General features: G+C 44.3%; 1 protein-coding gene across 1 annotated transcript in view; it reads left to right on the top strand.

Moving 5' to 3' along the window:
- Window positions 1-21360, top strand: part of slc38a8a (solute carrier family 38 member 8a) — an 83976-nt gene extending 62616 nt beyond the window's left edge. Inside the window, exons 6-10 of the mRNA XM_078212022.1 lie at window positions 3476-3590; window positions 11341-11488; window positions 13529-13728; window positions 17763-17814; window positions 21255-21360. Coding sequence (XP_078068148.1) covers window positions 3476-3590; window positions 11341-11488; window positions 13529-13728; window positions 17763-17814; window positions 21255-21360 — 621 coding nt within the window. The remainder of the gene's footprint in view (window positions 1-3475; window positions 3591-11340; window positions 11489-13528; window positions 13729-17762; window positions 17815-21254) is intronic.
- The last annotated feature ends 4890 nt before the right edge of the window (window positions 21361-26250 follow it).

Below are 26250 nucleotides of genomic sequence, written 5' to 3'. Positions count from 1 at the left end.
GCTGAGTGGTAAATGGCTCACCCCCCTCACCCCAAAATAGCCACTGGAGTTAAAGAATTCTACATTGTAATGACAGTCTGTGCACAAAACAATTCTTCTCACTTCACTAGTCATTCTCCAAGTGGCAATCCACATTCTATGCCTCTAATTGGTGGTGAATATCCTCAGGGGTGGGGTCTCCCCAATTGAGAACAATGTCTGCACAAAAACTTCAGACAACCAGCAAGGTGAGGGGGGTGGGGGATCGGGTGGCTGAATTACAATCCTCCCAAAAACCAATCCACTATCAAAGTCTCAGTAACTAATGGAAGAACACGCAAAGTAGTTTTAAAACATATTTCCATCTGATGCCAGTGTTAGCCAGCATTGAACATTTGCCAATCCCTTTGGATGACCATTGATGTGATGGATAGATCAGCAAGGATTCCCTGAGGTGGAAAATCAGTGCCATCTGATTGGGATTGGTGTTATCTAATTGGGATTTGTGTTATCTAATTGGGATTGGTGCTATTTGATTGGATTTGGTGCCATCTGGTTGGCCTAGATGTTACCTGAGGGGTAGAAAGGTCAGTGATTTATTTTGGAAATATTTAATGTCTGATAGCGTCTGCAGTAGTCCCAGAAATAACTCCAATTTTTCATTTGTGCTTCAACCTCACACCTCATGTCTCCACATTGATTATATGCACCAAACGGTACAGCAGTTTCCACCAGCTTTGGTGCCGGCATTCATATTCTTTTACCTGAAGTTCAGTTGTAGCATTCTCTCCTTGGGGTCAGTAGATCACATGATTAAGCCCACTTCTGAGTCTCGAGCAGATTATTGAGGTGGGCACACATTGTCTGGTACTAAGAGTGTGCTGAGTTTTTGGCAGGTGCCATTTCTCATTAACCATCTTCACTCTCAGGTAGACATCAAAGATCCCACAGTGCCATTTGGAAAAGAGTGGGTCATTCTCCTCAGCACTCTAATTATGATTAATTCCCCAAAAAACATCATCAAAGCAAGATTATCTGGACATTGTCTTATTGCTGTTTTTTGAAGCTAGCAAAAGTCGCTCAAGTTCTTAAGAAGGGACAAAATGAATTTTGAGAGAAAACTTGCACGTAGCATAAAAACAAACAGTAAGAGTTTCGGTATATATATATAATATGAAGCAGGTGGCTGAGATAAATATGGGACCTCTACCAAATGAGGTGGGTGAAGTGATAACAGCAAAAAAGAAATGGCGGATATGCTAAATAGTTCCTTTTACATCAGTCTTCACTGTGAAAGACATTGCAAATATCCCTAAGATATCAGATGGGCTGATTTCAAATAGCATGGTAGAACTCACCAAAGTCCCAATCACAAGGGATAGAGTATTAGAGAAACTCAAAAAGCTAGAGGCAGACAAGTTGCCAGGACCCAATGAATTGCATGCTAAAGGTTTAATGGAGCTGGCTGCAGAGATAGTGGACCCATTGGTTGAAATGTTTCATAACTTGCTAAATTCTGGGAGGGTACCAGAAGTTTGGAAAACAGCCAATGTGATTCCCTTGTTCAAAAAGGAAGAAGGGAGGGAACTATAGCTCAGTTAGTTTAACATCTTTTATTTGCAAGTCGCTGGAGTCAATAATCAAAGAGAAATAGCTAATCATTTAGGAAAGCTGAATATAATCAACCGAGCCAACTTGGTTTAATGAAAGGTAAATCGTGTTTGACAAATTTGCTCAAATTCTTTGAGGGTACAATAGAGAGAGTAGATAGAGGGGAACCAGAGATGTAGTGTATTTAGATATACAAAAGGCATTTGAAAAGATGCCACGTAAGGGGTTGGTGCATAAAGTAACAGTCCATCGAACTGGAGGAAGTGTGTTAGCATGGATTGAAAACTGGCTATCACATAGAAAACAGAGTTGGAATAAATGGATCCTTTTCAGAGTGGAAAGATGTAACCACTGGAGTGCCACAGGGATCAGTTCTTGGCCTGCAATTGTTCACTATTTACATTCATGACCTGAAGGAAGGAATAGAATTTAAGATTTGCAAATTTTCTAATGATACGAAGATAGGTTGAAGGATATTATGTTTCTGCATGGAATATAGCTGAACGAAAACCTGGCAAATGAATTTAATGTGAGGAAGTGTGAGGTCATGCACTTCACTTGGAGAAATCAAAAGGCAGATTATCATCTAAATGGAGAGAGACTGCAGGTGAGTGAAGTGCAGAGGGATCTAAATGTTCTTCTGCATGAATCACAAAAAACTAACAAGCAAATCCAACAAGTAGTTAAGAAGGCAAATGACATTTTGGCGTTTATTGCAAAGCAGTTGGAGTTTAGAAATAGGAAGGTTTTGTTGCAATTGTACAGGATGTTAGTGAGGCTTCACCTGGAATACTACATGCAGTTTTAATCCCCTTTCCTAAAAAATGATATAGTAACATTGGGGGCAGTCCAAAAGAGATTCACCAGGCTAATTCCTGGGATGAGATGGTTGTCCTATCAAGAGAGACTAAATAGTCTGGATCTGTATCCCTTGGAGTTCAGAACAGTGAGGGGTGACCCTATTCACAAATGTAAGTTCCTTAGGGGGCTTGACAGGATAGATGATATGTTTTCACTAGCGGGAAAGTCTCGAAAAAGGTTGACATAGCTGCAAGATAAAGGAGACTGAGGTGCATAGAAACTTCTTCTTGTAGAAGGTGGTGAATCTCTGGAATTCTCCGCCCCAAAGGGTGGTGGAGGCTGGATAACTAGAAGTATTCAAAGTGGAGGTGGACAAGTATTTGATAGATTGAGAAAGGGAGGGCTATGGGAAAATGGCACAGAAAAGGAGTTGAGGTCGGCCTAAACCAGCCATGGTTGTATTGAGTGATGGGGCAGGCTTAAAGGGCCTGATGGCTTATTTCTGCTTCTATTTCTTGTGTGTAGATGTTGGCTGATGTGTTTTCCACATTACAACAGCGCCACAAAAATACTACCCTGACATCAAAAGCTGTTCAGAATATTTTGAGGAGGTAAAAGGTGCCATATAAATCATAGATAGATCATAGAAACCCTACAGTACAGAAAGAGGCCATTCGGCTCATCGAGTCTGCACCGACCACAATCCCGCCCAGGCCCTACCCCCATATCCCTACATATTTTAACCCGCTAATCCACGCATCCCAGGACACTAAGGGGCAATTTTTAGCATAGCCAATCAACCTAACCCGCACATCTTTGGACTGTGGGAGGAAACCGGAGCACCCGGAGGAAACCCACGCAGATACGAGGAGAATGTGCAAACTCCACACAGACAGATAAATGCAACTTATTTCTTTCTTTCTCATTCATGGTACAAATCCCACTGAATGTAAAGTAAGACACTGAGGTCAGTATTTGTTAGCTAGGGAAGTATTTCTGATCGGAAAGTCTGACAAGATGCATATGAAGTAAATAGCTGTCTATTTTCAGTGTTCTGATTCAGATCCCTGTGTCTATGTTCCAGTGTCATGAAGCTAGTGTCGCAATCTATAGCAGCATGCAAAACAGGAAGCTATCCCACTGGATCCTCATCTCTGTGCTCTCCATGATCGCATGTCTTCTCATTTACTCGATCACAGGTAAACAAAACTCAGCAACAAATCATTGCGTTGTCTCTTCATCCTAGTCCTGTGGGTTATCACTTCTTAAAACAAAATGCTAGACTGCTCAATAGCTCAATGGGTAAATGCCCAACTCAGGATGATCCAGATTCTCCTGGACTACAATGTGTTAGGCCCCCATCTTCAATCTGCAATGACAACAGAGTTGGAATGATCGTTTGGTTTCTGAGGGGAAGATTCTGCCTGGAAACATTGCCTACATTGAGAGTGGTCTTCAGCTAAAAACAGAATCAGACATGGTGACGGTACATTCCATAGAGACGTAGCCTGCTGACAACCACACAAGGAACAGCCACAAGGCTGCGCCAACTGTAGGCATGACATATATCCCTAGAGACCCTTCCCTCATGGGGAGATATAGTCTTGTTCAGCACAGTGACAGTATGGCTATCAATACTGGTGATGTCGAGGGTGAGAGTAATTGTGTGTAATACAGGTGATGATGAAGTTGAAAGAGGCATTAGTGGTGCTGGTGAGGGTTGTTGTACCTGTTAATTCTCAGATACTTTCGACCAGTTTGCTTACTCCAATGTTTTACCCCAGTGCCCTTATTTGCAAGATGGACAAAGGACAAACGCAAGTAAAGGTTCAACAAGTTTATTAATAATAACACTATTAACCCTTAAATTACTCACATAAAACAAGAGGATACCCCAGATTCAAGTATACAACCCGCAAAGCTGGTTTGGTTAAACTGCAGGCTCGATTCTCTGAGTCCCTCTGGTCTGTCGTCACAAAGGTGAGTCTCGATGGCAGCTTCTTCCTTCCTTCCTTCTCTGGTCAGTCTTCTGAATGGTCAAGGTCGCCTCCCTCGTCGAGTCTTCGCTGCTGGTGTGTCTGAGATGTGTACCTTTATCCCCCTGCCTGTTTGCCTTTCCAGAAACTTCTCTGGCTTCCGGCCAATGAGGTCCCAGGAGGGGGTTCCAATACCCATTGGGTTTCTTGATGTCTGCCTGACAGGACACCAGGGTCCGCCCCCAGGTGTCCATCTCCATGTTGTTGTTTACATGTAACCTGTTGTCAGATAAGGTACTCTCAGTGACAGAAAGTCTGGCCGATCTGGGCTTCTAACAATAGGCCGGTGCATTTCAATGGGGTGCGATGATCTCCTGTTGGGTCTCAATAGAGTGCAACGACCTTTGATGGGTGATTGATGGGTCAGGCCCAGACATGTTTGTGTATTTGCCCAAGGTTTGACTGTGTTTGATTTTAATGTGCCCAATTCTTTAATTTAGGATATCCAATTTAATCAGCCTTAAAACTAAGCCTTGATTATATTACCATAGGGTAATGCATGTGGTGATGGCAACAGTGACGGTGCCAGTGACACTGACAGTGATGGTAATGGTGCAGTGGACCTCGTGCCTGCTCCACCATTCAGTATGATCATGGCTGATCTTCTGCCTCCATTCCACTATCCTGCCCATTCCCCATATCCCCTGATTCCCTCAGAGACTAAAAATCCATCTATCTCAGCCTTAACTGTATTCAATGATGGAACATCTGCAACCCTTTGGGGTGGAGAATTCCAAAGATTCACAACCCTTTGAAGGAAGAAATTTCTCCTTATCTCAGTCCAAAATGGTTGACTCCTTATCCCAAGAGTCCTAGATTGTCCTAGATTCTCCAACCAGGAGAAACAACCCCTCTGTGCTTACACTGTCAAGCCTCTTAAAAACATCATAGGTTTCAATGAAGTTGCCTGTCAATCTTCTAAACACAGTAAGAAGTTTAACAACACCAGGTTAAAGTCCAACAGGTTTATTTGGTAGCAAAAGCCACACAAGCTTTCGGAGCTGCAAGCCCCTTCTTCAGGAGAGTGGAAATTCTGTTCACAAACAGAGCATATAAAGACACAAACTCAATTTACATGAATAATGGTTGGAATGCGAATACTTACAACTAATCAAGTCTTTAAGAAACAAAACAACATGAGTGGAGAGAGCATCAAGACAGGCTAAAAAGATGTGTATTGTCTCCAGACAAGACAGCCAGTGAAACTCTGTGGGGGTTACAAATAGTGTGCCATGAACCCAATATCCCGGTTGAGGCCGTCTTCGTGTGTGCGGAACTTGGCTATCAGTTTCTGCTCAGCGACTCTGCGCCGTCGTGTGTCGCGAAGGCCGCCTTGGAGAACGCTTACCCGAATATCAGAGGCCGAATGCCCGTGACCGCTGAAGTGCTCCCCAACAGGAAGAGAACAGTCTTGCCTGGTGATTGTCGAGTGGTGTTCATTCATCCATTGTCGCAGCGTCTGCATAGTTTCCCCAATGTACCATGCCTCGGGACATCCTTTCTTGCAGCGTATCAGGTAGACAACGTTGGCCGAGTTGCAAGAGTATGTACCGTGTACCTGGTGGATGGTGTTCTCGCTTGAGATGATGGCATCTGTGTCGATGATCCGGCACGTCTTGCAGAGGTTGCTGTAGCAGGGTTGTGTGGTGTCATGGTCACTGTTCTCCTGAAGGCTGGGTAGTTTGCTGCGGACAATGGTCTGTTTGAGGTTGTGCGGTTGTTTGAAGGCAAGAAGTGGGGGTGTGGGGATGGCCTTGGCGAGATGTTCGTCTTCATCAATGACATGTTGAAGGCTCCGGAGGAGATGCCGTAGCTTCTCCGCTCCGGGGAAGTACTGGACAACGAAGGGTACTCTGTCCACTGTGTCCCGTGTTTGTCTTCTGAGGAGGTCGGTGCGGTTTTTCGCTGTGGCACGTTGGAACTGTTGATCAATGAGTCGAGCGCCATATCCTGTTCTTATGAGGGCATCTTTCAGCGTCTGGGGGTGTCTGTTGCGATCCTCCTCATCTGAGCAGATCCTGTGTATACGGAGGGCTTGTCCGTAGGGGATGGCTTCTTTAACGTGTTTAGGGTGGAGGCTGGAGAAGTGGAGCATCGTGAGGTTATCCGTGGGCTTGCGGTACAGTGAGGTGCTGAGGTGACCGTCCTTAATGGAGATGCGTGTGTCCAAGAATGCAACCGATTCCGGAGAGTAGTCTATGGTGAGTCTGATGGTGGGATGGAACTTGTTGATGTCATCATATAGTTGTTTCAGTGATTGTTCACCATGAGTCCAAAGGAAGAAAATGTCATCGATGTATCTAGTGTATAGCATCGGTTGAAGTTTCCGTGCGGTGAAGAAGTCTTGTTCGAACCTGTGCATGAAGATGTTGGCATATTGAGGTGCGAATTTGGTCCCCATGGCTGTTCCGTGTGTCTGGATGAAGAACTGGTTGTTGAAGGTGAAAATATTGTGGTCCAGGATGAAGCGGATGAGATGTAAAATTGTATCTGGAAACTGGCAGTTGTTGGCGCTGAGCACTGAGGCCGTTGCAGCAATGCCATCGTCATGGGGGATGCTGGTGTAGAGTGCCGAGACATCCATTGTGACGAGGAGTGCTCCTGGTTCAACTGCTCCATGTGTGCCGAGTTTCTGTCGGAAGTCCGTCGTGTCGCGACAAAAGCTGGGGCTTCTTTGTACAATGGGTTTCAGGATGCCCTCGACATAGCCGGAGAGGTTCTCGCACAGGGTCCCATTGCCCGATACGATGGGACGGCCGGGTGCGTTTGCCTTGTGTATCTTCGGGAGGCAGTAGAGATCTCCAACGCGGGGAGTACGTGGGATGAGAGCACGGAGGGTGTTCTGAAGGTCCGGATCAAAGGTCTTGATCAGAGTGTTGAGTTGACGGGTGTGTTCTTTGGTCGGATCTGCAGGTAACTGTCTGTAGTGTTCCTCGTTGTTGAGTTGTCGGTCCACTTCTTTGCAGTAATCCGTTCTGTTCAGTATGACGATGGCCCCTCCTTTGTCTGCTGGTTTGATGACAATGTTGCGGTTGGTTTTGAGAGCGTGGATGGCGTTACGTTGTGCTTGGGTGATGTTCGGGGCTGTCTTGTGAGTGCGGCTGATGAATTTGGTGTCGACGCACCTCCTGACGGCTTGGGCATACATGTCAAGTCGAGGGCAGCGGCCTTCCGGAGGAGTCCAATTCGACTCTTTCCTCTTCGGATGCACTGCGGATCTCTCTGTCGGCCGTTCCGGTTCATTGGCTGTCCCATTGTGTTCGTTGTTGGCCTCTTGGGGTTTGTGGAAGAACTCCCGCAGCCTCATTTGCCTGATGAATTCCTCTGTGTCTGCTGCGAGACTGATGGGGTCTATTTTGGTGGTGGGGCAAAAATTAAGCCCTCGGCTGAGAACTTCGATTTCATCTGGTTGAAGTGTGTAGTCCGATAAGTTGACAATGGACTTCCCTGCAGTGGTACTGTTTTCTACTGTGGTACCGGGGGAGGCTTGGTTGCTGCTGGTGGTGATGCCGAGTTTCTCAAATTTCCTGTTCTTGGTGTGCATGTAGATGGTGTAGTTCCTTTGTCTCGTCTGCTTGGCAGAGTTTCGCAGCTGGTCTGATCTTAGAAGAAGATAACAATCTTCTAAACTCCAGGGAATATTGACCCAATTTGTTCAGTCTCTCCGCACAGGACGGTCCTCTCACCCCAGGATCCAATCTAATGAACCTTTGCTTTGCAACCTCAATGAAAATATACCCTTCCTTAATTTTGGAGACCAAGACGGCACAGTTAGCCACCCTAAAGCTTCTGATGTTATAATCATTGTATCCTACCTATCATTTATCTACTCTTCTCTCTGTAACAAATGCTCTGTCCATACGTAATCAGGACATTTCAGTAAATGGGATTCAACTTGCAATGAACTCAGAGACTGTGGAGAATTGATTGTAATAAGCGTTGGTAAAAATCAATAAAAAACCTGAACTTTCAATAAAATACATAAGAAATGCATTATTCCATGTAGGATTCAAAAAGATACCCCTGGGAATTTAGACTCCAACTCTCATCCAATTTGAATTGAGCCGGGGCGGGGGGGCGGCGGGGGGGGGGGGGGGGGGGGGGGGGGGGCGGCATTGGGGGGCGGGCGGTGAAATGACATTGAAATAAACTTCTTTGTTGATTTTTATGCTCTGCTTGATTTTGGATTGTAGAAAGTTTGGTGTTCTGTATGAGGGAGTTTGACCATTCTGAAGCTGCAGCTCTTTCTCGGTTTTATAATTACAGTGCGATAATACTACATTCTTTCTCAATTCCAGCATAGCACTCATTCAATGATGATGTAAACAGGCAGTTTTACAAAACAGGGTTTCATTTAGTAATTTGGGTGAAGAAAAATTCCAACCTGCCCACCAGCATTAAGAACACATGCCGTGGCCACATTGTGAGTTGAGCATCTAAGGGTGGCAGTTCCTACTGCACATTCGATTGGTGTTAGGGATTGCAGAGTTTCTACAGAATGGAATTTGTGATGACATGAAATTTGTTCTCTGCCAATTTGAGATAATTCTGTTGCCCTTGGCAGCCATTCTGCCATCTCACTGCCGAGTCTGACAATTGAGTGCCAACCTAGATGTAACTTATGATGTGGGCATATCTCCAAGAACAGTATTATTGATACCAGTCCAACTTATTCCATGTTGTGTTCTTAGTTAGTTAACTGGATAGCTTTAAGAATCCAAAACCAAGGTGCAATGCGAACAAAGAACAAAGAACAGTACAGCACAGGAAACAGGCCCTTCGGCCCTCCAAGCCTGTGCCGCTCCTTGGTCCAACTAGACCAATCGTTTGTATCCCTCCATTCCCAGGCTGCTCATGTGACTATCCAGGTAAGTCTTAAACGATGTCAGCGTGCCTGCCTCCAACTGACAACTTGCGAAGGACACAAGTTGTCAGTCGTGGTTAGGAAGAGCAAACCTGGCACAGTCAATTGTGCATCAGTGGGCAATTCACCCATTCCAAAGTACTTTAATGGATTTTGCGTTTTTATTCTGGATATATCCCTTGGCTGCAATATTATAGGTCACTCCTTTGAAAGGAACATCTATGAATTGGAGTGCACCCTCTCCTGTCCAATGACTAGGTGAATAAAATGAGACAGAAGGGTGAAATTTGACATTGTACTGTGCCTTATCGGAATCTGCTGTCTTCTGACCACCTCAAAAGCAGAGAATGAAAGGATATGAAGAAGTAGGTGTTTAATTTAACAGGTGCATAATCAATATCTGGAACAAGTGGGATATTTATAAAATTTGCCAATCTCCTCAAAATAACAAAGCAGTAAAAACAGATTTCCTGGGTGAGTCATCCTGCTGACCTTTCAAATCCCCTTCATACATTGCCAGCACAGAGCTTCTGATTAGGATTTGAAAACCTGACACTGATCGTAGACTTCCCACAGCATCGCACACAAGAATTGTTCAAAATATGAGATTGGGTTTAAAGACTTGCTGGCAAGGCTGGAGTTTATTGAGCATCTCAGTTATCTGTGACGAAGTGGCAATGAACTTTCTTTTTCTTGAACCATTGCAGTTCCTGTGGTGTAGGTACACCCAGTGTGCTGTTAGGGAGGGATTCCAGGATTTTGACCGAGTGATGATGGAAGAACGGTGTTGTATTTCTAAGTCAGGATGGTGATTGACTTGCAGGGGAACTTGCAGGTGTTGGTGTTCCCATGTGTCTGCTCCCCTTGTCTTTCTGGATGTTAGAGATTGCAGGTTTGGAAGGTGCTGTTGAAGGAGCCTTGGTGAGTTGCTGCAGTGCATGTTGTAGATGGTACACACTGCTGTCTATGTGCGTCAGTGATGGAGGGAGCTTGAATCCAATGAGGGGGCACTGATTAATTAAACACAGCTCCAAAGCTGGCATGAAAAGGAATTTGGATGATTCCTCCAGGAGCTACAAGAAATCCTTTGACACCCCTACCATTGGTTTGCCTACACCTCCCCAAAACTATGATGGACCTGGAGCAAATCCACCCCCCCCCCCCCCCCAACCCCCCCGACCTGTGACAGAAATCCGTTACCCTGAGATTCTGATGAGGGCAATTGATTGCCTTTCATTTTCCCATTCCTACCCACAGCCTTCCATATTATTCCTGGTGGATTCTGATGGGTGAGGAATTAGGCCTGGACTGAATCTGTAAGCGTGCAAAGTTGTTGAGCCTCAGATCAAGGAATCAGAAAGAGCCTGTTGCTTACTCCTTGAAAAAGCCCCCAACTCCAGCTCCTCCAAGTGAATTCTAAACCATGGCTCAAAGTTGGGCTTTGACCAATCAAGCACAGAATAAGTAATCCCCCTTCGACACACAATACTTCATTCGTGTCAGAGGGGTTGAGGGAGTTATACTAACTGACTCCTATACTGTGCTGCACCACTAAATATTAAGGGAACCAATTGCTTGTTATCCATTCCCACACATCTCTTCAGGAGAGCAAGCAATGAGAGCAAACAGTAAGAGTTAGAGAGTTCAGTTTAAATAGTGACTATTGTTTGCTATGTCAGGGGATGTCACTGTGTTGTCAATTCCTAGTCACATTTCATGTATGCCGGGGGTTGCAATCTATAAATCTGGGGCTGAGCTTACGTTCTCTTATTTAAAAAAGGAAAACAAATCTGTAAAGGAAAACAAATGCATGCAAATGGGACTAGTTCAGTTTAAGAAACCTGGTCAGCATGGATAAGTTGGGCTGAAGGGCCTGTTTCTGTGATGTACATAAAGTTAAAGTTAAGTTAAAGTTAAAGTTAATTTATTAGTCACAAGTAAGGCTTATATTAACACTGCAATGAAGTTACTGTGAAATTCCCCGAGTCGCCACACTCCATAAATATCTCTATGACTTTATGACTGTATAACCCCTGTTGTATATTTCAGGAATGTATGGATATTTAACGTTTGGTACAGATGTGGCCGCAGATATCCTAATGTCATACCCGGATAATGAGGTGCTCATTATAATAGGGAGGCTGCTCTTTGGGATTTCCATCATCACCATCTATCCCATAATACTCCATTTGGGGAGGTATGTTGCAATTTTCTAAACTCAATTAATTTCTCACACTTAGTGAGGGATAATAATGAATTGGCAAGTCAGAGATCTGTCGTGATGAGACAGGGAGCGATGCGGGAACAGGCAGTGCCCCAGCTGTCTATTGCCCTCTCTGGGCACTCGCTCACTGCAGGAGGCATTCTATCTGACTTTCTAACAATGCTTTGAAGTGAGGAGGACACCACAGAGCCCGCGGTAAAAGTTTATGTGTGGAAAGTAGGGCATCAAGGATGTCCTGTTACTTGGCAATGTAACCTTTGATGACAATGTTTGCCTGATGTCTGGCCCAATAGGGAATTTTTGTTTTGGGGTTGGATATTATCTCTACACCTCTGCTCCCTACCAGAAAGGTCTGAGTTCTTTCCACTTCTTCCTTGAACAGGGGTCTAGCTAATCTCCACCCACCATCACCCTCCTCCGCCTGCCTGCATCTGTCCTCACATTGCACAACTTCCCCTTCAACTCCACCCCTCTCTTCCAACTAACAAATGTTTCCATGGTACCTGCATGGATTCTCGTCATTGTTTGTCTTTTTATGGAATATGTGGAATATTCTTTGTTGCAGTCCTGTTGGGATCTCTCTGTATAATTGTATCCGTGCTATTTCCTGCTCTTACCCTCAGTTAGAAAATTTCAGCAACTTTGCTTCCAATTTCCACCCTTCGCTTTGCTTTTGCATGTTTCATCTCTGACTCTTCATTTCCCTTCATTTCTCTATCCCATTTCTCGGGATAGGCTATCAACTAATGTTCATTGTACACCCACTGACTCCTGCAGTCACCTTGACTACACATCCTCATGCCCTACTTTCTGTAAGGACACTAATCCATTCTCCCAGTTCTTTTGTCTCCCTCACAAGACACATGCAACATGCAAAAGCAAAGAGAAGGGTGGAAATTGGAAGCAAAGTTACTGAAAGTTTCTAACTGAGAGACAATATGGCTCCCTTTTTCCTCAACGCAACAATTCTCTCCACCATGACTGACAGGGCCCTCAATCATGACATTTCATTTCCTGCACTGTTGCTCTCACCTCACCCCCTGCCTCCAAGAACTAATGTGGATTTCCTTTGTCCTTGCCTTCGACCCCACTGGCCTCCATATTCAACACACCATCTTCTGCAAATTTAAAAACTGGGGAATTAAAGTGACAGAATAGAGAAAATATTGGCTCAGGGACACAAAGCGGAGAGTCATGGGGAATGATTGTTTACAAACTGGAGGGAGTTATTGATAACAGGATCATTTTTACTAACTATGTTTGAGAAGGATATAAAAGACAAAGGGTTCATTAGAACAACAGTCAAATTATCTTGGGTCCAGTGATGAAGCGAGAAACTGCACCATGGTAGTCTTCCAACTTACATTCAGTGTTCAAGAATCTGGAGTTAAAGAGCTGCTTTTGGATAACTGCTATTCCCCAGGGGTCAGTACCAGAATCAAGTCTCTTTATAATATATATTGATGACCTTGGTTACGAGGTTAGTAACTGTGGTGAACCATAGATGGTTAAAACTATGGGTACTTGTACATATGTTACTCTTATTACTGTTGGGGTTAGGGTTTGGGTGTTCCACCTGTTATTATTGTTTATGTGGTACACTCCGTTCGGCTCCGCCTTCTTACAGGAGTATAAAGGTCACTGCTACTTCCTAGTAGCCCTTAGTCTGGGATAATATTGTTAAGTAGTGTGCTCCAATCTTGTTGTGAATAAAAGCCTTTATTCCCGGGTACGTCCTAGCCTCCCGTGTGAATCAATCGCGCATCAGTAACAAACTTCAAAGAGAGGCTATCCACTCTCACTAATACTTGGCACCACACTGGAAGTGTGTGTGAGGGGACAGCAGGATGGATTAGTGGAGAAATAGAAGCAGTTTGAAGCCACTGACATGTCATTCTCCCCTCTCTCTCCCTCTCTTTCCCTCTCTCTCTCTCTCTCTATATATAAATATATATATTATGTCAATGTATATATATATGTATATATATATATCTCTCTCTCTCTCTTACCCAGGTCTGTGATTCAGGAGCTGTGTGTAAAGCGTCGGCCTCAGAATGTGGTGCTCACGGCAGCTCATGAGAGGAGGCAGAGGGTGCTGCTGACAACCTGTTGGGTCCTGGTCACCATGGGGATAGCACTGTTTGTCCCGGACATCAGTGAGGTCATCAGTCTCATTGGAGGCATCAGTGCGTTCTTCATCTTCATTTTCCCTGGTATGACCAGTTCCTTGATGTGCGGTGGGGGGGGTTTATTGTAACAGAGGGATTAGAACCATTCTTCTGTGTGAGTGACTCCATTCCATCTCCTCGCTCACACCCTGAGGGACATTCATCCCAATGAAAGAACATTTTCCCACTTTGTCTCTGCTTGACACCTCTTGCCCCCCATAACATGCCAAGCCTTGCTGGGATCCTTGGATGTCAGCTCATCTCCTCCTAGTAACTCAACCAATTGCCCATTTTCATTTGTTAACTTGGTTAGTGCAGCAGGCTGTTCAACCACAGAAGGCACCATGGCCGTATTTCAATCAGCCCTCACCTTATTTTCAGCCACTTTCCAGCAGGGGCTCTTTTCTGACTCTGGGTCAGCATCAAATGCAAATGTGTCAGACACAGAGTGAGCTTCTCTCAGCAAGACTTTAGCTTGGGTTTTCACTGAGACTGGATGACTCAGGAGCCCTTTCGTACAGACAAGCAGGTTCCTATTCCGGGATTTGTGACCCATGCCAAGTTGTCTGATTTTCAGGAGTGCCTTTAAAGGGTGTGAGCTAGTTCTTGTCACAATTCCGCATCCAGCAGTCCCAACCTGACCAGCTTCATGGTAGGAATTGGCATCCCCTTCTCCTTTGCAGTTTTCATGGAGTCAGACCACATTGTGGCTCACAGCCCTCAGAGGTGTCAAGAACCCTAGTCTGCATGAATGGACCTTTTAAAAGGTAGATTCCCTCATAGAGTCATAGAGGTTTACAACATGGAAACAGGCCCTTCGGCCCAACTTGTCCATGCCGCCCTTTTTTTTTTAAAACCCCTGAACTAATCCCAATTGTCGGCATTTGGCCCATAGGGGTGGCACGGTAGCACAGTGGTTAGCACTGCTGCTTCACAGCTCCAGGGACCTGGGTTCGATCCCCGTCTTGGGTCACTGTCTGTGTGGAGTTTGCACATTCTCCTCGTGTCTGTGTGGGTTTCTTCCGGGTGCTCCGGTTTCCTCCCACAGTCCAAAGATGTGCGGGTTAGGTTGATTGGCCATGCTAAAATTGCCCCTTAGTGTCCTGGGATGCGTAGATTAGAGAGAGATTAGCGGGTAAAATATGTAGGGATATGGGGGTAGGGCCTGGGTGGGATTGTGGTTGGTGCAGACTCAATGGGCCGAATGGCCTCTTTCTGTACTGTAGGGTTTCTATGATATCCCTCTATACCTATTGTACCCATGTAACTATCTAAATGCTTTTTAAAAGATAAAATTGTACCCACCTCTACTAGTACCTCTGGCAGATTGTTCCAGACACTCACCACTCTCTGTGTGAAAAAATTGCCCCTCTGGACACTTTTGTATCTCTCCCCTCTCACCTTAAACCTATGCCCTCTAGTTTTAGATTCCCCCACCTTTGGGAAAAGATATTGACTATCTACCTTGTCTATGCCCCTCATTATTTTATAGACCTCTATAAGGTCACCCCTCAGCCTCCTACGCTCCAGAGAAAGAAGTCCCAGTCTATTCAGCCTCTCCTTATAACTCAATCCATCAAATCCCGGTAGCATCCTATACCAAACTCATACCAAACTCTGCCCCTATCCCCAAGGCCCCATATGCCCTCTCTGCCAAGCTGTGACACTTCTATGCCCATTGACCCAATATGCACACTGTCTAAAAACATGGAGCCCTTTAGTGACAGTAGTTTGTGTAAAATACATTTGAAAAACAATTTCCTACATAACGTTCTCCTATATTGAAAATAAATAAACAAGCTAATAAAAGTATCAATCACCTAGGCCCCTTAAGGTATCAATAACAAAACTATAAATACTTGAAACCACCTAAACTGTGTAAACAAACATTGTGAAATGGGCAGCAGAGTGCCTGAACTGTCAAACAATGTTTCCTTTGTGGAGCAGGTGTTTTACTACTCTAATAGTTATCTCATCTCATAATAAACATAATAAAGTTTGGCTGAGAGTTCAGGCACCCATTAGGTTGCTGAAACAGCTGCCCCAAAGAATACATTGTTTGATTAACAGCTCTGGCTCTCTGAACTCAGCTGTCTATTTCATAATATTTTAATACAAAAGATAAGTGGTTTCAATGGTTTGTAGTTTTCTCAAAGCTTCTTTTACATATCCCATGAAACGCTATAATTTATAGGTTCCAGAGTTGTATGTTGGCTCAATGAGCATGGAAGTTCTGTGCAAAAGGGGAATGAGGGGCCATGAGGGTGGGTGGTAGTAAAGGGGCGGCATGGATGGTATATGGGCAGTGTTTGGAGGGGTTGGGACTGTGAGGAATGAAAACTGGGGGGCCTTTCTTTCTTCATTTTAAAAGGGACAAAGCCTCCCTACACCAAGGCGGGTCTCTCAATCAACCCGCCTGCACACCCCGCGGGCTCCAAATTTTATCCTGTGTTAGCTGACCCCACCACCAAACGCAACTTGCCCTGTTGCCCCCCACTCTACCACTGGACTCTTCAACGCCCACCCCACCCCCCCCACCCCATCTCCCAAGAACGCCCCTGGCAATCAATAGTTGTGATGTGGAGATGCCGGCGTTGGACTGGGGTAAGCACAGTAAGAAGTCCCACAACACCAGGTTAAAGTCCAACAGGTTTATTTGGTAGCAAATACCATAAGCTTTCGGAGCACTGCTCCTTCGTCAGATGGAGTGGATATCTGCTTTCAAACAGTGCACAGACACAGAAATCAAGTTACAGAATACTAATTAGAATGCGAATCTCTAAAGCCAGCCAGGTCTTAAAGGTACAGACAATGTGGGTGGAGAGAGCATTCAACACAGGTTAAAGAGATGTGTATTGTCTCCAGACAGAACTGCTAGTGAGATTCTACAAGCCCAGGAGGCAAGCTGTGGGGGTTACTGATAATGTGACATAAATCCAACATCCCGGTTTAGGCCATCCTCATGTGTGCGGAACTTGGCTATCAGTTTCTGCTCAGCGACTCTGCGCTGTCGTGTGTCGTGAAGGCCGCCTTGGAGAACGCTTACCTGAAGATCAGAGGCTGAATGCCCGTGACTGCTGAAGTGCTCCCCCACAGGAAGAGAATAGTCTTGCCTGGTGATTGTTGAGTGGTGTTCATTCATCCGTTGTCGTCGCGTCTGCATGGTTTCCCCAATGTACCATGCCTCGGGACATCCTTTCCTGCAGCGTATCAGGTAGACAACGTTGGCCGAGTTGCAAGAGTAGGTACCATGTACCTGGATTTATGTCACATTATCAGTAACCCCCACAGCTTGCCTCCTGGGCTTGTAGAATCTCACTAGCTGTTCTGTCTGGAGACAATACACATCTCTTTAACCTGTGTTGAATGCTCTCTCCACCCACATTGTCTGTACCTTTAAGACCTGGCTGGCTTTAGAGATTCGCATTCTAATTAGTATTCTGTAACTTGATTTCTGTGTCTGTGCACTGTTTGAGAGCAGATATCCACTCCATCTGACGAAGGAGCAGTGCTCCGAAAGCTTATGGTATTTGCTACCAAATAAACCTGTTGGACTTTAACGTGGTGTTGTGAGACTTCTTACCGAATCAATAGTTGGCCAGAATTTTCTGACCTTGCCTGTGTGCCTGAATGTGGGGATGGAGAGATACAAAATAATGGTCTAGTTTGGACCAGGGAGTGGCGCGGGCTTCAAGGCCAAAGGGCCTGTTCCTGTGCTGTATTGTTCTTTGTTCTTTGTGACTAGGATTCTCTGGTTCTGCTGCAGTGAATGGAGTTCTGGCTGAGCACTAAATTTTCCATTCTTGCTGGCAGCAGTGGTGGGCTGAATAAGATCAGAGCGTCCCCCCCCACCCCCCCCCCCCCCCCCCCCCCCCACCCACCTGCCTCCTGCCAATCCCCCTAGCAGATGCAAATGTGGGCCAATGTGTGGAACATCGCGTAGAACTACTGTAAGGTCACAGACCTGAAAGCTTGTGCTCTTGACTCCAATGGGCCTGCCAGACCAGTCTTTACTGCTTTAACCTCAGTATGAATTCAAGTTGCTGTTAATCTCTCACCATCTCTCTCCTCCTTCGCAGGTCTGTGTCTAGTGTGTGCCATGCAAACTGAGCCAATCTCTTCCAGAGTCAGGTAAACCTCAGCCTGTGCCAGTTATTATCAATGTGCCGCTTACAGAATGGGAGCAAGTGCTGATGAGCAAATGTGAATTAAAAATGATGTCCTTTAACATGGGGAGACCAAAATGGGCAACATCCCACCATCTCCACCGTTACTCCCATTTTGGTTCGGGCCTTGACATAACTTTCCTGTCTGAGACAGATGTGACCCCATTACTATGAGCAGATTTGGGCAATTTTACGTGGCTGTTGATATCATTCTTATTTCTGTGTTTGAAGATTGTGAGTTCAAGGACTGTTCGAGGGTTTTGAGCAGAAACACCAAGGTTGGCACTTCAGTGCAGTACCGAGAGCGTGCTGCACTGGCAGAAGTTTGTTTTTTAAATGAGACATTAAAGTGAGATCTGATCCATCCTCTCCAGTCCCACTGCATCCTTTTGAAGAAGGGCAGGGGTACTGCTCCATGGTATTCTCACAAATTTTGATCCTTCAACCAAACTTGCAAAAAACAGATTATGATCACATTGCTGTTTCTGGGAGCTTACTGATGCTAGATTAGCTGCCACACTGCCATACATTAAAACAGGGACAGTATATCAAAAATACTTCATTGGCTTTGATATACTGTCCCTGTTTTAATGTATGGCGGCTAATCTAGCATCAATAAGCTCCCAGAAACAGCAATGTGATCATAATCTGTCTTTTGCAAGTTTGGTTGAAGGATCAAAATTTGTGAGAATACCATGGAGCAGTACCCCTGCCCTTCTTCAAAAGGATGCAGTGGGACTGGAGAGGATGGAACGGATCTTCATTGGCTGGAAAGCACTGTGGGATTGCTAGTGCTCATGAAAGGTGCTATATAAATTCAGAGCGTTCTTTCCACAATGTAACATTGGACCCAAGGTGCTAATCTGACAGTACACAGCTTGTTCTAGAGGTCACAGGGCCCCGTTTACTACAGCCAATGGATGTCAGGGTTGTAAGATGATGACTACAGTGGCCATTTCTAAGCATTCTTTGTGTCCAGGCTCGACACCACCCAGAAAAATGCCACTGCCCACTCGATGTACGCACCTCATCAGGACTATATTAGGATTCTATGGCAATGCTCAAACCTGCCTCTGGTTGTCAACTTGCCCATTTTGACATTTCCAGAAAAGGTTGAGTTGGTCATGTGGCCAAAATGCTAGACACCTGCTTACCAAACTTACTCTTCTACAGAGAATCTCTGGGTGCGCTCTCATGCTGGTCAAAGGAAGCATTATAAGGACACTCTGAAGGCTTCACTTTGGGGTTTTTATGTCAATTTTGAGCACCGGGAAAAGCTCGCCCAGATTAAAGGCACCTGTTATGACCAAATAAAAAATGGTGTGGCCTCCTTCAAAAGCAGACAGATTAGAAAACAGAGAACTCAGAGGGAAAATAGAGAGAAAGTGGAGAGGAAACACAGAGAGGAAATCCTGAGGCAGCAATTTGTTAAAAATACAATTGTCTGCAATATCCTTTCTGATTTGTGGCAGAATCTTGTGGGCGATTTCACACTCACCAATATAATGACCAGAACCCTAAAAACATCTGAGCTGATGAATATTGTCATCTTCACCTCAGAGGACATGCAACAAATTTTAATCAAGCTATCTGAATGTCTGAGACATGTTGCCATCTCTTCCTACAGGACTCCTTTGGAGGCAGAATATCCCCCAGGCCTGGACCCTGCAGCAGTGTACAGCAGAGTCCTGGAACCATACAGCACAGAAAGAGGCCATCATTGTGTTTGTACTGGCACTTTGAAAGAACTATCCAATGAGACCCCCTTCTTGTTCTCTATACCACACTGCAACTTGTTTCTGTTTTGAATATTTTCCCCATTGAAAGTTACTGCTGAATTCTCATCATCCTCACAGATCTTAACAATTTGTTACGTTAAAATAAAGAAATTGCTAATTATCTTAAATCTGTGCCCTCTGGTTATAAAGCTGCCTCCAGTACATAGTTTTGTCCTATCTATGCTCCCAAAACGCTTCATCAATTTAAACATTATACTAAATCTCCCGATAATTACCTCTGTTTTATGGAAAACAATCCCAGTTTCTGCTATTTCTCCACATTCACCAAAGTCCCTATAAATATTGTCAATCTGTTCTGTACCCTTTGTAAGGCTTTGACATCCATCCTAAAATACAGGCCTGGATTTTCACTCAGTCAGAATGAGTTGGGGGCCCTATAAGAATGGTGGGTGGGTCCCGATTCTGAGACTCTTTACCCCATTTGCAAGCTGCCTGACTTTCATGAATGTTTTTAAAAGGTGTGGGCTGTACTTGTCAATGCTTTGGAGCACTCCTGACCTGACCAGCTCCATTGAGGCACAAACTACTTCTCCCCAATTTTCAGGCAGTTAGGCCATTTTTTAAGGGGTCATGGTTTATGGCTACTTATGGGAATCATGAACCCTGGTCTGCGTGAGGGGGATCTTTTAGAAGCTAAGTTCAAAGAATCCCCCTCATGCCAAACTCTGCCCTTCACAGGGTGGAAGGGTAGAGCTTGGCATAGTGGGCATGAGGTGACATGGGGTGGGTGGGGGTAATGAGATGGCATGGGGGGTTTTGGAGGGTGAAGGGGTTGTGAGGGCTGAGATAAGGAGGATCTTGGTCTTTCTTTCTCACTGAGACAAAGTGCCACCATTTAAGCCGTCCACCTCCACGCTGCGCAGCACCGTGGCTGCTTCCACACTTCTTCTCAGCTCAGATGGCCCAGCTCCAGCTCACACCCATTATCCAGCAATGAAGTGCCCAGTGTCTTGATGGGCATTTTCTCCCAAGACAGGCAGACTCCCTCCACCCACCTGGAGAATGAAAATCTAGAAATGGACACAACACTCCAGCTCAGGTCTCAAAAATGACATAAAGATTTAATGTTATTCATTTTTTTGGTACTTTATACCCAGGATTTTGATATCCTGGGTATAAGGGGCATATGGAGAAGAGGGCCAGCAATAGGCCAGCCTGAAGACATAACCTGGTGCTAGGGATATAGAAAGCTTCATTGTCTTGATTCACTCACACTTTGGAGTTCAATAGTTGTGAGTTCAAGTCCCCCTTCAGAGCTGAGAGCACAGACTCCAGACTGTTTTTCCAGTGCAGTACAATGGGCACTGTTGGAAGTACTGTCTTTCAGTGATGTTAAACTGAGGGACCATCCTCCCTCTGAACTGGACAGTAAAATCCCCTTGGTACAATTTGAATGGAGAACAAGAGAGTCCTGGTTAACAATTATCCCTCAAAAAGCAAGATTAAAACAGTTTATCTGTTCATTACCTTTTTTGGGAGCTTGCAGTGTATAAATTGGTTGACACATTTCCTACATTACAAAAATAACTACACTTCAAAAATACTTTATTGGTTCCTGTTTTGTTTGGGTTTCTACCATTTTATTGAAGTACTTTTTTGTTCTTAGGTGGTGTTTGATTGTTTGGGGAATAGTCGCAATCCTGTGTGGAGTGTTCATCTTCGGGCACAGTACAACCACTGCAGCGATGGAGCTAATACAAAGACTCGTCTAAATCCTCACAAGGTTAAATCTGTACAGTGCAGTCAAATACATGGAATTAATTGTCACATGCTCAGCATTTTATTTGAATATTTGCTTGTCTGTAACTGTGCATTTCTCTGTGTCTGTATATGTCTATGTGTGTGTAGGTGTTTATACATGCTTGTGTGTGTGTCCCTATATGTATGTCTATATATTTGTGTATGTGTGTGTGTGTGCAGTGTCTGTGCATGTCCTACTGTGTGTTTTTGTGGAAGTCCACATAAAAATACAGGGATGCTAACTTATCTAGCTTATTGGATACCACGCCAAACTATCTAATTACATTCATCGATTTGACGTAGCCTTATTCATGATTCAGACCACATCCCAGCATCAATCCATGTGTATGCTCCAGTTAGATCCAGCATCAATACATGTGTACGCTCCATTCTGATCCAGCATCAATACATGTATACGCTCCATTTTGATCCAGCATCAATCTATGTGTACGCTTCAGTCAGATCCAGCATCAATCCATGTGTACGCTCCATTCTGATCCAGCATCCATCCATCTGTACGCTTCAGTCAGATCCAGCATCAATCCATGTGTACGCTCCATTCTGATCCAGCATCCATCCATCTGTACGCTTCAGTCAGATCCAGCATCAATCCATGTGTACGCTCCATTCTGATCCAGCATCCATCCATCTGTACGCTTCAGTCAGATCCAGCATCAATCCATGTGTACGCTCCATTCAGATCTAGCATCAATCCATGTGTGCACTCCATTCAGATCCAGCATCAATGGGATCATAAGATCATCAGAACTGGAGTTTGCAGTAGGAAAAATTACCAAATTTTTATTCAGATCAAACCATGCAGGTTGACCCTGATTGATCAAGGCAGTGCCATAGAGAATGGCCCAGGGAATGGCTGTTTGGTTCAAAAAGGTGCAATGCATGACATGTTCGTTCTGTCTGCAAAGGCAGGGACCTGCGTGAATTTTTGTGGCCTCACCACCACATCTGTTAATCAGATTCCACTTGCCAAACAATCAGCACTCTCTTCTCATGCAGCATAAATTGTTATTCTCTTTACCGTTGGTAATCTTGTGAATCTGTCCTGATGAGTGCAAGGTGAAAAGTTTCAATTGCATGCCTCTTTTTTCAGCAATACAGAAATTCTGTATTGTCAAGTGACTATTTACCCGTTACTGTTATTTTGTTTATATTCTTTTTATATTATTTTTGGTCCCTGATTCAATATTCATTTGCTTGAGATATCTGGCATGCTGACCACTTGCTTCAGTGTACACATTGATGCCAAATAATTATTCAGTGTGTCTACCATTTCCCCATTTGCATTGACATCGCTGTTATCTGTGTGCACGTTGCCTCTATTAACCCTCACCTTCATCATATAATCATAAGAACATTTTGTGTTGATGTTGCTATCCATTGAAAGTTTATTTTCACACATCCTTCTATAGCTCTTACTAATTGTTTTATCACTCTTTATATTTTTCCCATTCACCACGATCTGTGTTTTTTTTTACTTTTCCTTTTGGTGTTATCGCATATCTTGTTAGTTATCCATGGGCTGACTTTATTGGTGAGTAAATCCCAATAGGGTCCAAACTGGTCCCTGTACTATTGAACAACTCACACTGGTCTTCTGTCAGTTTACCCATTAGGAGATTGACTCAATTCATTGCAGACAGATTCTGTCTCCTCACCTTGACGTCAGCCTCACCAGATCTAGAATCCTCGGAGCTGTCTTGCATTTCTATCTTATCTATGTTATCACAGTTACAATTAAATCCAACTCATTTTTACTAGATCGCATTTAGCATGCTTCTTTGTTGATTCTGGAAGATTCCACTGTAGGAAACTCTGTCAAGAAAAGTCACACACAATTTGCTGCATTTCTGACAAATGCCAGCTGTAAACACATTCCTCTTATAGTGAAGGGCAAGGCTGGCAGAAGTAGGGAACCCTGAATGACTCAGGATATTGAGGCCCTGGTCAAAAGAAGAAAGAGGCACATGACATGCATAGGCAGCTGGGATCAAGTGAATCTCTTGAAGAGTATAGGTGGTGTAGGATTAGAGTTAAGAGAGAAATCAGGAGGGCAAAAAGGGGACACAAAATTGTTTTGGCAGATAAGGCAAAGGAGAATTCAAAGAGCTTCTACAAATACATAAAGGGCAAAAGAGTAACAAGGGAGAGAGTAGGGCCTCTTAAGGATCAACAAGGTCATCTATGTGCGGATCCACAAGAGATGGGTGAGATCCTAAATGAATATTTCTCACCAGTATTTACTGTTGAGAAAAGCATGGATGTTAGGGAACTTGGGGAAATAAATAGTGATGTCTTGAGGAGTGTACATATTACAGAGAAGGAGGTGCTGGAAGTCTTAAAGCGCATCAAGGTAGATAAATCCCCAGGACCTGATGAAGTATATCCCAGGACGTTGTGGGAGGCAAGGGAGGAAATTGCGGATCCCCTAGCCGAGCTATTTGAATCATCGATAGTCATGGGGTGAGGTGCCTGAAGATTGGAGAGTGGCAAATGTTGTGCCTTTGTTTATAAAGGGCTGCAGGGAAAAGCCTGGGAACTACAGGCCAGTGAACCTCACATCTGTGATGGATAAATTGTTGGAAGGTATTTTGAGAGACAGAATCTACAGGCATTTAGAGATGCAAGGACTGATTAGGAACAGTCAGCATGGCTTTGTGAGTGGAAAATCATATCTCACAAATTTGATTGAGTTTTTTGAAGGGTTAACTAAGAAGGTAGATGAGGGCAGTGCAGTTGATGTTGTCTACATGGACTTTGACAAGGTACCGCATGGTAGGTTGTTGCATAAAGTTAAATCTCACGGGATCCAGATGAAGTATCTAAATGGATACAAAATTGGCTTCTTGACAGAAGCCAGAGGGTGGTTGTAGAGAGTTGTTTTTCAAACTGGAGGCCTGTGACCAGCGGTGTGCCTCAGGGATCAGTGCTGGGTCCACTGTTTCGTCATTTATATTAATGATTTGGATGAGAATATAGGGGGCATGGTTAGTAAGTTTGCAGATGACACTGAGATTGGTGGCTTAATGGACAGTGAAGAAAGTTATCTCCAATTGCAACGGAATCTTGATCAATTGGGCCAGTGGGTTGATGAATGGCAGATGGAGTTTAATTTAGACAAATGCAAGGTAGATTGAACCAGGGCAGGACTTACTCAGTTAATAGTAGGGAGTTACAGAACAAAGAGATCTAGGGGTACATGTTCATAGCTCTTTGAAAGTGGAGTCACAGGTGGACAGAGTGGTGAAGAAGGCATTTGGCATGCTGGGTTTCATCGGTCAGAACATTGAATACAGGAGTTGGGACGTCTTATTGAAGCTGTACAAGACATTGGTAAGGCCACACGTGGAATACTGTGTGCAATTCTGGTCACCCTATTATAGAAAGGATATTGTTAAACTAGAAAGAGTGCAGAAAAGATTTACTAGGATGCTACAGGGACTTGATGGATTGAGTTATAAGGAGAGGCTGAATAGATTGGGACCTTTTTCTCTAGAGCGTAGGAGGCTGAGGGGTGACTATATAGAGGTCTATAAAATAATGAGGGGCATAGACAAGGTAGATAGTCAATATCTTTTCCCAAAGGTAGGGGAGTCTAAAACTAGAAGGCATAGGTTGAAGGTGAGAGGGGAGAGATACAAAAGTGTCCAGAGGGGCAATTCTTTCACACAGAGGGTGGTGAGTGTCTGGAACAAGCTGCCAGAGGTAGTAGTAGAGGTGGGTATAATTTTATCTTTTAAAAAGCATTTAGATAGTTACATGGGTACGATGGGTATAGAGGGATATGGGGCAAATGCAGGCAACTGGGATTAGCTTCGAGGTTTTAAAAAAAAAGGGCGGCATGGACAAGTTGGGCCGAAGGGCCTGTTTCCATGCTGTAAACCTCTAAGACTCTATGAGGGTTTCCAATCTCCACTTTTGAAGAATACACCTTAGAATCTTCTCCCAAATGATGCGTTCTGTTGGATGTCTTCACTAACGGTTCACCTCCAGGGTTTCAACCTCTCCTTTTAGTATTCCTCTGCGCTGAATTGCCATGTGCATTCCACACAATCTTTCATGTACACAGCCAAGCCAACAGAACACCACAGGTTGTATTAAGATATCACCAAACCTCTGATCACCTCAGATCTCTGGTTTCTCACAAGCTGATTGCTTTACCTCTGCTTCCTACAGCTTTGTCTTTCCTTACTCCTCACTCTCAACTTCACTGAACAGAACCTTCTCAGGTTCCCGACTTTTGTTCTTTTGACTTCAGCCTTCCTAGAACTTTCTTCTGTCCCACTCCTTGGTTTTAGAACCTTTCTTCAGTTCTTTAGCTTGACACTTGCTCTCTATAGTCTCCTTTCATCCCTGTTCAAATAGCTTTCACCTCCAATCACCAAGCCAATGCACACATTCGTAAGGAAAAAAAGTGTTTTGTTTTTAAATGAAGGATTTTGCATTCACATAGCTCCTTTCAAAGACTCAAGATACCCCAACATTTCCAAGCACACATTTTCTCTACAAAAACATGGAGGTCACTGTGTGCATAGCAAGATCCCACAAACAACAATGAGACAATCTGCTTTGTTAGTGATGTTTCTTGAAGAGTAAATGTTGGCTACGACATCAAGAAGAACTGGAGTACAAGATTGGATGACAAGCTCAAGTCACCATATTGGGACTTGAACCCACAACCCTCTGACCCAGAGGTCAGAGAGTGGGGCAAAGATTTGATTTCATGAGCAGAGCAATGACGGCAATTGGAATTAACAATTCAGGAGAAGTAACTGGATTTAATATGTGTTTTATTCAGATAACGTCATGTACATAATAATATAATAATGAATTCAATGCAGTCA

The sequence above is a fragment of the Mustelus asterias genome, chromosome 4 (assembly GCF_964213995.1).
Source record: "Mustelus asterias chromosome 4, sMusAst1.hap1.1, whole genome shotgun sequence".
In the NCBI taxonomy this organism is placed as follows: Eukaryota; Metazoa; Chordata; class Chondrichthyes; order Carcharhiniformes; family Triakidae; genus Mustelus; species Mustelus asterias.
Note: the sequence above shows the minus strand (reverse complement) of the source record. Positions and strands in the feature narration are given on the sequence as shown.